We start from the raw sequence: 15363 nt of genomic DNA on the forward strand, positions 1-15363 counted from the left end.
AAAAAAAACAGGCACCAGATGTTAAGCCTTTTAAACTCTGATATATAATTATATGTGTTTTCAGATACCCTTCAGTAATGTCAAAGTGCAATATCTGCAAATAATGCCTAACTGAGAAAAGAGGGAAAAAAGGCTTTTGAGTTTTCATTTTATTAAGAACATGCATGAGTGAATGTAAAAACAGAAAATGTCTAACAACTGAATTAAAACATCATACAATATATATGCACCATTAATGTCCAGCTTTTCCTTCACTCTGCAGGTTCAGATGTCATCAGGAGGCGGTTCCTGCTGCTTGTTCTCGAGCCAGCAGCTCCTGAATCCGTCATTCAGCAGTTTCCCAACTGGAAACTTTTAATGAATACGGCCTCTTTTCTTCCTTCCTCTAAATCAGGGGCTTTACACTTTGTGATTTTTATGTCTGACACATCATTATGCTGAAATCACACTGGGTGTATTGTTGTATTTGTGACGACAGCTGCTTCAAAGAAACCTTTCATTGGCTGACGTTCTGTTAAACTGCTTTGTGATACTTTCATGTAATTATCCCTGTAGATGTACAATATCTACACAGAACACGTTAAACACATCAGCTAATTTGTAATTCACATTTTTTGATATAAAATTGTAAACATCAAACATACCGACGATTCATATTGTAACAGTCTGTAGGAAATCAGACTCTCCTGAAGGGTCTACAGTTTCAATATCAAGGAGTGAGATTGAAAGCGTCGTTTCAACTTTCAGTTCCCTCCTTGCACCACATCGCTGCGTCGCTGCTGGTGGTGACGTCACATCCATTATTCTCCTTGAATCCTGTCATACTCACGCCTTTGAGGAGATCTACAGCCGAAGATACTGGAGGGAGGAGAGAGGAAAAGATAGTTAGACAAGTGTTGAGAGATGGGGCCTGGAATGAGAGTTAAGTGTGTACACTGGCAATTATTCTCTACAAGCAAAAACAAGTTAGACAACCCTTCCAGCCATTCATTTTCTTGTAGAAGAGACGATCAAAAAGAGATTTAATCAGAATGCATAATCTAAAAACAATGCCAGGTCAGAGGATAGGCCAGACAACTGGCTCTTCTAGAGTTGCTGGAGCCAATCCCTGTTATGGTCGTGCTGTCTGACATTGTATATTTGTCTGTGTTGCTGTGTCTCCTCTCTCACTAATGTGCTGTTCCTTTAATTTAGGACAAACTGGCTGAACCAAACGAGGCACATTCCAGCTCGTCACCAGCTCCCTACTTATACCTTGTTCACCCGCTGCTAAATTATGCTTTTGCCGTCGTACAGGTAAGCCTTGTGTGACGTGTCTGAGTTCCTGATTCCCAGTTCTTCTTCCGGCCTCTGTTTAGTGACGTCAGTCTGTTCTCTGCTACAAAGGACTTTTGTTTGGCTGACTCTGAGTTTTTCCTTTTGTTTGTGACGCCAGCCCATCTCCCGTGATTTCTTTGATTTTTTTTAGGTTCTACCAACTGTCAGCTCTACTGCTCGGTTCAGACTCCGAAGCCTGGTCTTTTTAAAGTATTTTAAATCTATAATAAAAGACCTGGAGATGCACACTGTACTAAGCTAAGCTCACTGAGTCCTTGCTCAAATGCATACAAAAAAAGTGATTATCTAATGTTATTGGAAAAAAGGAGCAAAGAATATATATTTTTAAAATGCTGAACATTGTGTAACTGGAAATTAGGCTCATAGAAAATTAAAACCTTAAAATACTTTTCCTAAATGTGAAAATTTCCCATTAATTTTGTTCATCAGATTTTGTTTTAATCGCATTTTATGTATTTAAAAAATATTAAGAGTGCAGGCAACATGAACCTGCCCTCACCCTACCTGATGGGGATCATCGCCAGGACTGTAATGGTGGCAGAGAGAGTGAAGATGAATCCTGGGAACCAGCTCAGGGTTTTCTGGTAGATCTTAGTGAAAGCAGGAATGTATGCCAGACCGGCAAACCTCAGAGACACCTGGAGGGAGGTGAGAGTGATGCCTGATGGGAAGAAGGAGTAAGGATCAGACGTCAACCTCGTCTTTCCCATCTAACAAGCAAAGCAAGAAAACAAAATGCAGCGCAGAGGACAAAGTTGTCGAGGCGAACGCTGTTGTCTGGCTTTCAAGGAAGAGGTGAGACAGGATTTGGGTGGGGAAGAGAGGCTTCCAGAAGACTGGAATACAGCAGCTAGGGTGATCAGGGCGATAGGTAGGCGAGTACTGGGTGTGTCTTCTGGAGAAATATAAGGAGACCTGGTGGTGGAACCAGGAAGTGCAGAAGTGTATAAAGAAAAATAGGTTAGCTAAGAAGAAGTGGGACACTGAGGGGACAGAAGAGAGTAAACCGCAGTGGAGGGAGATGAGACGCAAGGCAAAGGTAGAGGTGGCAAAGGTCAAACGGAGGGCATATGATGACCTGTATGCCAGGTTGGATAGTAAAGAGGGAGAGAAGGATCAGTACAGGCTGGCAGGACAGAGAGACAGAGATGGGAAGGATGTTCAGCATGTTGGAGTGATTAAGGATTGAGATGGGAAGGTGTTGACAGAGGCCAGTAGTGTGCTAGGAAGATGGAAGAATTATTTTGAGGAACTAATGAATGGGGAAAATGAGAGAGAACAAAGGGGAGTAGAGGCACCTGTTGTGGACAAGGAAGTGACAAAGATTAGCACAACTGAAGTTGGAATGGCAATGAGGAGGATGAAGAATGGGAAGGCAGTTGGACCAGAGACATACCTGTGGAGGTGTGGAAGTGTCTAGGAGAGGTAGCTGTAGAGTTTTTAACGGGGTTGTTTAATACAATCCTAGAGGGGAAGAAGATGCCAGATGAATGGAGGAGTGTGCTGGTGGCCATTTTTAAGAAGAAGGGAGACATACAGAGTACTAGAAACTATAGGGCGATAAAGTTAATGAGTCATACGACGAAGTTATGGGAAAAAGTAGTTTAGGTTAGACTAAGGACAGAAGTAAGTATTCATGAGCTGCAGTATGGCTTTATGCTGAGGACGAGTACCGCAGACACAATGTTTGTGTTGAGGCTAGCAATGTAGAAGTACAGGTAAGGTCAGAAGGAGCTGCCTTGTGTCTTTGTAGATCTAGAGAACGCCTATGACAGGATGCCTAGAGAGGAACGGTGGTACTGCACGAGGAAGTCTGGAGTGGCAGAGAAGTATGTCATAGTAGTTCAGGACATGTATGACAGTTGTACGACAGCAATGAAGTGTGTTGTAGGAGTAACAGGGGAGTTTAGTGCAGAGGTGGGATGCACCAGGGATCAGCTCTGAGACCATTTTTGTTCGCCATGGTGATGGATAGACTAAGAGATGAAGTGAGACAGGAAGCTCACCTAATAAATAGTTTTTTCTCAAAATTGTTTTTACAGAAAATAAAATCTTGAGAGAAAATGTTTGTATTTGTATTGTACTCTGAGTATTCCAACGCAGCTTTCTTGACAACAACTTCAGTGTACTCCTCAGATATCTCGTTTTTTCCGCCCAATGTTTAACTATTTAATTGACTTACCGGTAGTGCTTTTGCACCTGTGCCGCGCACACACGCACACACACACACACACACACACAAACACACACACAGGTTACTCACCACATGACGATGCTGGAACCTGCTGTGAGAGCAGAGATCTTATTGTGGCCATCGGAATGAGAGCAAACATGTTAAGAGAACGAGCTGCAGAGAAATAAAAATTGATTAATTTATGGTTGGGCATCTTTACGATGTACCCGGTACCAAGTAGTATCGAAACCTCATTGGGTAATCAATACCCACATTCCATTTCTTTTGCCTGATAATTAACAGAAGACAAATAACTGTGAAGTCAGAATGTGAAAGTTGGCTCCGTGACTGCCAAAGGTCCATTGTGTTGGATTTGTGGCTTGTTCCACAGAGGAGAATCTGTTCTCTCGTTAGATATAAAAAAATGAAAGGTTCTGCTGAATTAGCAGGAATACAATTTGAAAGTGAAGAGTGGAAATATCTGCGGATGAAACAGAATCATATGAGATTATGTTGACAAGAATAGGGGGCCAGGGACCCGCGGTTCTAGGATGTTGGGATCGGTTCATGGCCGACCTGACCTCTCCCTATATGTCGATTTTAAACGTTTTGTTGAACGGCCTACGTACAGTTGGTGTTTTTTTCTACTGCTATTTGTATTTTATATTGTACCTGTAATTTATTGTTATTTTGCATCAATTGAGTAATTTAATATTGGTTTTATTTTTATAGGTATTGTTAAATGTCGATGATTTATGTACTAAGGACTTTCAACGGAAACAAGACAGCAAGGGCTTTTTTGAAATGCTCCACTTAGACAGGATGTTTGACTGTATTTGTACTGTAATACATTCTACTGTGTGACTGTACTTGTACCCTAACATTCTAGATAATAAATATATTCATCATCATCATCACCTAAGCACCATACTGAGCAGCACTCCTAATCTCATTGTATATCCACTATGCAATGACAGTAAAGGCTTTCTATTCTATTCTGTGGCTTTATGCTGAGGTAGAGTACCACAGATGCAATGGACCGGGCCAGGTACAGATGGATGTACTCATTCATACATTCAAATGACATGTAAAAGCCATTGCATGAAAGGATTTGGCCTTTTAGAGGTAGCATTACATGGAAAAGCTAAAAAAGAATTAGGTTTAATTGTAATAACATTTAATATAATGATATATTTTGGACAAGTTCGACGGGTCGGATTAAAAAGCCCAATGGGGGCCGTATATGGCCCACAGGCCTTAGTTTGCCAATGCCTGCTCTTGGGGGAACTGAACCTGAAGATTTCCGGAAGGGCCTGTTGAACCATAAGGACACACGTGAAAGACAGAAAATAAGACACGTCTGTCTCTTAGTCGCCAGCAACCATAACAACGAGTTGATGCAGCAAACAGAAGAGGCCTGCGCCTCGGACTTGAGATGCTCAGTCTTACCGAGGTAGAACATGTAGGTCTCTGTAACGAAGGACATGAAGAAAATTCCTGAGGCAAACGACACCATGCCGATCATTATGAGGACACTTTCGCTGACACAACGACGAAACACAACCACACCCAGGAAGCTGGTGATGAAAATCATGCAACCTGCTGCCTTTTCATAACCCACCTGGAGAAGAAGTAGGAAAATCACATTTAAAGTGAGGCTAATTAAATAAATTATGCCCTTAATCGTGACTCTTTACCACATGGAATGTTCCAATCAGGTCTTTTTGAACAACCAACATTTCCTGTTTTTTACTAAAAAATCGTTTTGTCAGTGCTCTAATTTGTTTGACCTCGGTGTACCCTACAGGTGGGCGTGGCCTTTGATGTATAGAACATTTATGTCAGAATCAATATTACGGTCTTACACTTTGATTTCTGAACTTGACAAAATTGGGATTATGATCTTGCAAATAAATTAATTGCAAACAAATATATTGGGCTCAATTAATGTTTCACAGAATAATCTTTCACGCTTCAAAATAAATGATTGTAAAACCCAAAGGCCTGAAGAGAGCAACACGTCACCTGGGCGGCGGTCCAGCTGAGAGGCGCCTTCATCACAAACACAGAGAGTATTTCCATGGCTCCGCCCACTGCAGTGACGTACAAGGCGGCGGCGGTAAACAGCAGAGCCATGTTCACCTTGTTCATCCCAGCGGGAGCTTCCGTTGTGGCGTCACTGGATTCCTGAGAAAGGATTTGGCAGTCCTCCTCTGGCTCCTGATTGGTTACTTGTTTCACCTTGAATTAAGATGTGGAAAGAACAATGAACACCTGTCAGCATTTTAATATACCGCTTGAAATAATGTTGCTGTTCCTGTCAAGAGCCCTGGGTGCTCTGAGTTCACATCATGTCACATTGGAATCCAGTCAGACTTGATGAGAACAACTTCTACCTCACTACTCCTAAATTACTGAAGCTTCACCTGGACCCAGCCTGAGAAATGTTATATCTATTGATGTAATTATATTAACAACTATTTATACAAAACTATTCTCTTAAATAACACACAATTAAACTGTTCTGGTCATCCATCATCATCATCCTCGTGGTAGATGTTTTCTGTCCGAATGAAAGGCTTAAAGTACATGGTAGATTTATAGTGTTAAATTTATTTTATTTATACATTTTAGATTCCTTAACCATGAAAACAAACCTTTCGCAATTGGATTCACGTTTATATCATTATTAGTTTAGAAGTTATTGACAAAAAGCTCAGTAAAAAGCTGAAAAAAGCTTTCAGTAATGGTGGTTTCTTCTGGATTCTAGATCCAGAGCTTTCGAAGAAACAACAAATCCGTTTGTCCACTACTAATTCCACAGCGTCTTGGTAAAGGCAGCAAAAACAGAACCTCCTTTCTGGAGGTAATGAGAGAGAGATTATTGAAAGGGTCCAAAAACGAAATAGTTTTACCCTGATTTCACCTGGATCTGTCTCCTCGGGTATTAAAGATAGAACAAATCCCTTGACTTGCTCCGATGTGAAATTAACTCAGCTATGAGAAAATGCTTGTTAGAAAGCTCTGTCTCTTAAAGTAAGTGTACAGCAGGCTGAAATGCAAGTGGACCGACATTTTTAGAAAAATCTCGATAATATCCGATCCAGATGAAATTCGTTGGTAAGATAGCGATCCCCACCCCACATGACTGTTTCATTAATTCCATAAACATCGGTCAATATTCAACCAAGATATTGAGGAACTCATTTTGAAGTTCCATTTACTGAAATGTTAACAAAAATCTCAAATTGATCCAGAATCCAGGATTTCTTCTGGATCATCACCAACATTTTTCATACATTCCTGGTCAAATTACCAATATGTATTATTGAAAATGTCATCACGATACATCTGTAACTTTTTGAGTTCTGTGGCTAAGACAGACAGACAGACAGAGAAACGCCAGCAGAAACATATCCCTGCATGGCGGAGGTAAAAATAGAATGGAATAGAATATATTTCAGTCATTTCCCAAACACTCACTGACCTGCAGCAGAAGGGCAGAGTGGAGGAAACACAGCAGGTTCATCAGTGTGCCCAAAGACAGCAGCAAGGTTCCCTTCCCCAAATTGGAGTTGTCCAACTGGAACAGATGACCGGACACCAGGCTGCCCACCAGACCTGTGATCCCATACAGCAGCTCCACCCTCATCAGCACCTGAGTGGGAAAAGAACACACATCACCAGCTCGTCTCTACAAAGAAATCTTTCTATTGCTTCACCTGCGTGACGCACAGTCGGACAGAAACAATGTCATTAATCAACAAAGTAAATTGTAATTTAGTCACTGCAATGATAGCATTAATAGATAAGATTACACTTTAATGCATCACCAGATAACTGACCTTGGATCTGTCGGCTGGCGTGGAGCCGAGAGAAGCCAGCGTCATCACGCCGGACCAGAAGGCGGCAAAGCCGCCGGACAACCCGAAGAGAGCCGCCGCGCCGAACATCACCTCCAGCGGGAGACGGAACAGAACCACCAGGAGCAGGATGACCGTGGACATCAGGGACCCACCCAGGGATACCACGATGGGGACCCTCCTCCAGCCCCGGTCTCCTATCTTAGCCAGGAGCAGCGACGGGAGGATCCCAGTCAGTAGGAAGATGAGTTTGTAGATCATGTAGAAGTCCGACATGGCTTTCTGCTGGCTCTCCTCTCTGGAGAGGTCGGCATCGGGGTAGGTGGCGTTGGCAGACCGGTCCTTGACCACCATCAGAAGGGCGGTGTCAAAGAAATGTCTGCCCAGCAGCTCCAGAACCATACTCGGTTCTATACGGCGGAGAGCCGTGAAGACCGCCTCGCACCGGCTCGGACAGATCATGATCTGACTTCTGAAGAATTACGACAATCAAAAGGAGACAGATTAAAATGAAAGAAGTCAAAGGACGATCCGTCTTCATTCCCGACACTCACTTGTGTCTGAGTTTGAACGTAAAATCAGTCGCAGCCAAACTCCACCTCCTCCTCCCGGTGCATCTTAGCGCAGGGAGTGATCTGAGCCAAACGCGTGTCTCTCTCTCTCCTAACTGAAAGGAGAGCAGTAACGACATTCCCCAGCAGCCTGCAGGAGAGCCCAAGGGCCCGGGGCCGCCAGCTAGACCTGCTGGAGATGATGAGCAAAAACATGCTTGAAAAACGTTGTGGATTTTGTGGACTGCAGGTAAACCGATTCTTTATAATAAGTCAATATGATTGATTAATAAACCAAGAGCAACAAGACGACCTGAAATATTAGCAGATGAGATCCACTCACAGCTGGATGCAGTTTTTCAACTGTACCTTCAGATGTCCAGTGTTCAAATCATTTGAAAAGAGTGACAATGTACATCTTTTGGTGTACGTTCAATAATAATAGTATAATTTAAAATGTGTGCATTTATATTAAATTATTTTTTTTGTGCAAAATTAAAGTGAATGTTGTTATACAGTACATTACATTCACTTAATTTCCTTCAGCCTTCAACTTGACAACTCATCTCTGTAAATGAAATATGATTATTTTTATTAAGACTCATACCAACAGAAATTAAATGTCGGCATAACATGTATCTAATTGACAGCAATACACGTGTGTGTACTTTGCAAAGTCTTAACGCATGAACGTTTGCACAACCTTTTAATTCATGGGATAAAATAATAATGCTGGATGCATCATATTCGCTTCAAATCCAATACCAGTTAACACAAAGAATGACAAGATGCATAATGAGATTTGTTGTCATCATGGTGGAAAGAAATGCATGGATGACTTCGAAAAAAAATGTCTGAGACCAGAAATAAAATTTCATACAAGCTGTATGTCAAAACATGCACCACAAAATACCATAAAGTGCACCTTTATTGATTATTCTGTGTAACACAATATTAGAAAACTATTTACGAGATATAAGAGGTATAATTCAATACCAATTTCGAGCCAAAATTTGGGTTTTCCATTATGTAGCTGTTGTTCTCTCTCCCTGCCTGGAGGGGGTGCTATCACCTTGTTCTGTGCTCTTCTTGAGTTATGGCAAGAAGCAGAGGAACAGGAAACTGATGGCACCTCCTTTGAAGGTCCCAAATTATACCCTTTTCCACAAGTTAATGCAGTTCCCAGACAAATATCTGTGACGGTCTTTGGTCAAAATAGCAAACAGATGCTGCAGGACAGCGCCCCCTCTTGTCTGTCTCAAACAGCTCTCTCAGTACGGTAGCAAAATGGGGAGACTCAGTTCACACATACACACGCACACAAACACACACACACACTGCTTTATTTTACCGTCATCTTGTCACACCAAGACAAATATCTTCCAGATCTGAACTAACAGAGCGTGTGTAGTTTCAGCTCGAGGGAGGGAGGAGTTCCCAAGCCAGCCGAGAGCCACAGTCTTCCCTGTGGTCTCCTACCGGCGGGACGTGCCCTGAACACCTCTCCAGGGAGGCGTCCTAAATAGATGCCCGAGCCTCCTCATCTGACTCCTCAATGCGGAGGAGCAGCGGCTCGACTCCGAGCTCCTCCCGGATGACCGAGCCTCTCACCCGATCTCTAAGGGAGAGCTCAGCCACCCTACGGAGGAAGCTCATTTCAGCAGCTTGTATCCGTGACCTTGTTCTGTCGGTCACTACCCAAAGCTCGTGACCACAGGTGAGGGTAGGAACAAGGGTCGACCGGTAAATGGAGAGCCATGACGGATCTGTGTCTAGTCCGCCTGTCTATCTCCCACTCCATAAAGCGTCTCGCTCACAGTGTTTACCACACACCAAAATATTTTTGCCAATTTTTGGGCAGCACGCACGCATGTGTACATTTGCCCCTTGTGATGTCAGAAGGGCCGTGATTTATTACAGACCTACACAAACTACGAGGGATTGACTGGCTGGTTTATTAAACTGTTTTGGGGTTGATAATGACCCAAACCCACCATATTAGTAATGTTGAAACATGGGAAAAGTGACTTTTTCATAATATGGGAACTTCAAAACAGCATCTGCGGATTCCAGGAGTGACTCCTGCCTCCAAACTGACCTTTTTATTTGTGTTATTAAATAAGATTAGATAATTGCATTAGTAAAACTCTTAATTTGTAGGCTATATTCTCTATACCTTTTTTGAAAATATATATTGTAAGTCATTACAAGGTTTCGGCTGGGGTGGGAATAACCGTTATCTCTTTTTTTCTTTTCTTCTGTTCGGTGTAGTTCAGTTCTAATCTCAAATTTTCTTCCTATCAATACTGACCAGTTAAGGAATCCATGATTCAGCAGTTTCACAACAGGAAGCTTGTTTAAATGTGCACAGTCAGTCTTTTTAATTCCTTCCGCTCCATAAGGGGGTTCACACGATGGAATATTCATGTCTCACATTGTCACTGACTGAAGCTGCAGTTTTCTCCACCGGCAGATGCCGACTGTTTGTTTCTTTGTCGATGCACAGTGTAAGCTTTTATAATTTAGGACTTTGGTAAGGCAAAGAGAAAAACCTGCTGACTGTCTGCCAAATCCTGTAGGAAATCCTCCGTTCCTGAAAACTCTGTAGTTTCAAGATTATAGGGAGTGGAGCCACACTTGTTTTTTCCGATGTCATCGCAGTTCCCTCCTTGCAAAAGCCAAAATCACTGCTTGTGCTGGTTTCATTTTCCTCGAATCTCCTCATTCACATGCTTCTGAGGTGATCTACAGCCGACGATACTGGAGAGAGGGGAGAGGAAATGTTCTGATTCTGTCATTAACTCATAGTTTAAATAGGACAAACACAGTATAGACAGTAGATGGGATTCAGACACCCTGAAGGAGTTTTCAAATGGTACAGAGAATATTTGCGTTCTTTTTAGTTTTCACTAAATGAAGTTTTAATAGGTTGCTGATGCGTCTGAAGTTTTATAACCAACCTTTGGCTATAGCTATGCTGCTGTAACTGGGCAATTTCCCTGATGTGGGATTAATAAAGTTTTCTCTTATTTTAAAACTCAGTTTATCCAAGATGTGTCCAAATGTGTCCTTAAAACAATAACTAAATGTTGTGGCGATCTGAACCGAATAGAGCATGAAACAACCAGTTTGATCCATTGTTGATTGATAAATAAAGAGTTCCATCGAGTAGATCGGGAATGGATCAATATTTATTACCAATAACATGATTGTACTGCCCTCACCCTACCTGATGGGGATCATCGCCAGGACTGTAATGGTGGCAGAGAGAGTGAAGATGAATCCTGGGAACCAGCTCAGGGTTTTCTGGTAGATCTTAGTGAAAGCAGGAATGTATGCCAGACCGGCAAACTTCAGTGACACCTGGAGGGAGGTGAGAGTGATGCCTGATGGGAACAAGGACAGGAAGATCAGAAGACCATACTCCTTTTATTTCAACCAATCACCGACATCTGTTATAGCTCTGTTGAAAGCAACAGTTGCAATTGGAGAATTAGGAACACCATGCATATTATAACTATAACTATATATATACAGTAGTACATAAAGTATATAACCACGGGATATGCTGCAAATAGTCCAACAACAATACAACACTGGTATGAAATAATGAAGTTAGGTGTATCAGGTATGGGAGGGCTTTGTTAAATAAACTAATTTAAAGTTTGACATGATTCTTATTACGGCACAGTGGCGTAGCGATTAGCGCTGTCGCCTCACAGCAAGAAGGTACCGGATTCAAATCCCATCTGTGCGGCGTTTGTATGTTCTCCCCGCGTCTGCGTGGGCTTCCTCCGGTTTCCGCCTACATCCAAAAACATGCAATTTAGGTGAATTGATCACTCCAAATTGTCTGTAGGTGTGAGTGTGTGCGTGAGAAGTTGACTGTCCATGCGTGCCCCCCCCCCCCCCAAAATGCAGGTTTTTGCCAATGTGTGTTAACCAGCACCTGTCGCTAGCCAATGCAAGCCAATACCAGGGAGACCTGAGCAGAGCATGACGGCGTCCTGTATGGGACATCTTTGTTCTTTTTCTTTCAGTGAGCTGTTCAGGCTGGAACGGGTCAGAAAAGGCAGCCGTAGACTCACCACACGCCGATGCTGGAACCTGCTGCGAGAGCAGAGACCGGATTGTGGGCAACGGGATGAGAGAAAACATGTTGAGAGAGCGAGCTGCGGAGAAGCAAACACGCTTTATTTATTTATTTATTTATTTATTGAAGTGTTTTTTTACAAGCTGTCATTATACGAAACAAGAATGACCATTTTGTTTCCATCCGCCACATTTGGTTTAAAACAAGCCTCATTCAGTGCAATGAACTGGCGGCTTGTCCAGGATGTCTGCATTTGCTGCTGTGCGGACCTGATAGTCGGGTTGGGTATCTGGACGAAGACCTCATCAAATGAAATAAAACCTCTCCAGTGGATCAATACTCACATTCGCTTCACTTTTGCCCATATACAGGAAAAATAAACTTCTGTGATTCTGCTCGCAATTGATTAACATAAAAACTCATTGATTTTCATGCGTATCGGTTGATGGCTTTGATGCTCCGACGTGGAATTGGCTCAGCTATAAAAAGCTAGCTCTAGACCGAAACGCAAGTGTCCCCTATTTTTAGAAAGATCTCGATAATATCCACAATCCAGATCCAATGCAGTTGAAATTCTCTGGTGAGACAGAGTTCCCCACCCGACATGACTGTGTCAAATTTCACAAACATCAGCCAATAATCAACCGAGATATTGAGGAACAGATTTTGAAGCAGCATTTACTGAAATGTTAGCAAATACGTCAAAGTGAAAGAATTCAGGCTCTCTTCTGGATCGTCACCAAAATGTAATTATCTTTTCCTGGTGACAGGCCCATTTTCAAGTTCCATTTGTAACTTTTTCAGTTATGTTGCTACCAGTCAGACAAACAGACAGACAGACAGACAGACAGGCAAAAACATAACTTCTTTGGCGGAGGTAAAAATGGAGGGCAAAGCAATACGCATTTATTTTTAGGGAGGATTAAAATGTTCATTGGTCACGATCATCACAAACTGTGCCTCAGGCTTACCGAGGTAGAACATGTAGGTCGATGTTACGAAGGACATGAAGAAAATTCCTGAGGCAAACGACACCATTCCGATCAGGATGATCACGATTTCACTGACGCAGCGACGAAACACAACGACACCCAGGAAACTGGTGAAGAATATCACAGAGCCTGCTGCAGTTCCATAACCCAACTGGAGGAGGAAGAAGTCAGTCAAATTAAAAGTGACACAGAAGGAATATACGATAATATAAATATGTACGACCACAGTTCCAAAAAAAAGAAGAAAAAAACACGTCGGAACATAATGTCAAATGTTACTAAAGCAGAACTCAATGATTTTTAAATTGCGGTGTTTTGATGGATTATGTGAATGAACCTGAGGACTGGTCCAATCAGGTCTTTTTACACATACATCAGTCTTTGCTTTCTCCTGTCCTAATTTTGGAATTAAATTCAGAATGATGACGTATTTAGAAGAAGGATAATAATTGTAGGACTTAGATTTGTTGCCTATGGGTTGTTTGCAATTTAATTGAATGTCAAAAAAGATTTGGACATTTTTCACATTCTGTTTCATTGTTTGACAGAATGTATTTAAAAAAAATGGAATTAGGATTGCAGATTATAAACACAAAATGACACACAGAGAGAGTAACACGTCACCTCAGTGGCATTCCAGTTGAGTGGCTCCTTCATCACAAATATGGGCAGCAATTCGACGGCGCCATCCCGTCCAGATTCATACAACATGGTTGCGGCAAAAAGCAGAACCATGTTTACCTTATTCATTCCGGGGGGAGCCTCCCCCTGGACGCTCCTGGAGGCATTGGACAAGGTTTGGCATTCCTCCTCTGAGTCTTGTTTGAGTAATTTCACCTTGAAAGTGTATATACAGTATGTATAATACAGTGTATTATTGCTGTCTGCCAATCATTATTTTAATATATTTGATGATGATTTCACGGTAGACAGTGGATTTTACACCGTGTAATATTCCCCCCACAGTGACTGACTGACCTGCAGCAGGACTACAACGTGAATGAAACAGAACACGAACATCAGGGCGCTCACAGCGAGCTGGACAGTCCCACGTCCCAAACTGGAGCTGCACAACAGGAACAGATGACCGGACACCAGGTTGGCTGCTACTTCCACTAACCCATACAGCAGCTCCACCCTCATCATCACCTGGTGGGACACGGACACACATCATGACCTCATCTCTTAAAAATAAATCTAGTTTATATTTTGTCACCGATATTGGAGAGAAACGTCGACGTTCTTTGTTTCAGACCAAAATACCAAAATCTGTCGTGGAGGCAAACTGATGAAAAAGTTAAAGAAATCATTGGAAAAGTTATAAAAGCACTCAAAGAGCGCAGACCTCCGCCAAGCAGCTCGTTCCCCTCGCGGTTGGATCTACACCGTCCACATGTTGATCTGGATCATCATCAACAGGATCTAAATTGTTCTTGTTATCTTTATACAGCAACCATGAAAAGTAAAAGTGACTCAGAGTTGATTGCCAGTTAACCTGGTTAGCTATGAGACGTTCCACAATCACAATGATTATGCCGCATTGGACATTTAATTTCCCCAAAACAGTGAAATTGATCACTTTCAACATTTGATGTCATATTTGTGCTATTTCAAAAGAAGTATGAAGTTTCAATGTTTTTCCAATCCGGCTTCTATTTAGATTTTACACAGGATGTTTGTTTTTTAAACAGCACCCAAACCTTTTTGTTTTTTTCACATTTTAATTTAGTCACACATAGTCGGACAAAAATAACAACATTATCCGATGTATCAAAGTCAAACTCAGCATTGCAATGAACAAACGACGTTATAATGTTGTCATTTCAATTATAAAATTATAAAATTACTACAAACCTTAATGCATCACCAGATAACTGACCTTGGATCGGTCGTCCGCCGTGGAGCCGAGAGAAATCAGCGTCATCACGCCGGACCAGAAGGCGCAGAAGCCGCCGGACAACCCGAAGAGAGCCGCCGCGCCGAACATCACCTCCATCGGGAGGTTGAACAGAACCACCAGGAGCAGCGTGAGACTGCACTGGAAGTACCCGAACAGGGGCACCACGATGGGGGCTTTCCTCCAGCCGCGGTCTCCCATCTTGGCCAGGAGCACCGCAGGCAGGATCGGAGCCACCTGGAGGATGAGGTAGTAGATCATGTAGAAGTCCGATATGAACTTCTGCTGGCTCTCCTCCGTGGGTTGGGACGCATTGGGATACGATGCGTTCACGGACCGGTCCTTGACCACCATCCGCAGGGCGGCGTAGAAGAAAGTTACGCCCAGCTGCTCCAGCAGGAGAAGCGGCTCTATGCGCCGGAGCACCGTGAAGACCGCCAGACACGACACGACCAT

At 42.6% G+C, this 15363-nt stretch overlaps 2 protein-coding genes across 2 annotated transcripts; both read right to left on the reverse strand.

Annotated features, from left to right (window-relative positions):
* Positions 1 to 800: 800 nt before the first annotated feature.
* Positions 801 to 7836, reverse strand: LOC137908853 (solute carrier family 46 member 2-like). Its single transcript, XM_068753274.1, has 7 exons — positions 7357 to 7836; positions 6999 to 7169; positions 5537 to 5752; positions 4961 to 5132; positions 3602 to 3685; positions 1843 to 1999; positions 801 to 858 (listed from the first exon to the last, which is right to left on the reverse strand). The coding sequence occupies exons 1-7, from the start codon at positions 7834 to 7836 to the stop codon at positions 801 to 803; spliced, it is 1338 nt and encodes a 445-aa protein (XP_068609375.1).
* Positions 7837 to 10627: 2791 nt separating this feature from the next.
* Positions 10628 to 15363, reverse strand: LOC137908885 (solute carrier family 46 member 2-like). The gene is made up of 7 exons (XM_068753309.1): positions 14890 to 15363; positions 13989 to 14159; positions 13635 to 13847; positions 12990 to 13161; positions 12014 to 12097; positions 11155 to 11311; positions 10628 to 10685 (listed from the first exon to the last, which is right to left on the reverse strand). The coding sequence occupies exons 1-7, from the start codon at positions 15361 to 15363 to the stop codon at positions 10628 to 10630; spliced, it is 1329 nt and encodes a 442-aa protein (XP_068609410.1).

This window comes from Brachionichthys hirsutus, chromosome 19, assembly GCF_040956055.1.
Source record: "Brachionichthys hirsutus isolate HB-005 chromosome 19, CSIRO-AGI_Bhir_v1, whole genome shotgun sequence".
NCBI classification, from domain to species: Eukaryota; Metazoa; Chordata; class Actinopteri; order Lophiiformes; family Brachionichthyidae; genus Brachionichthys; species Brachionichthys hirsutus.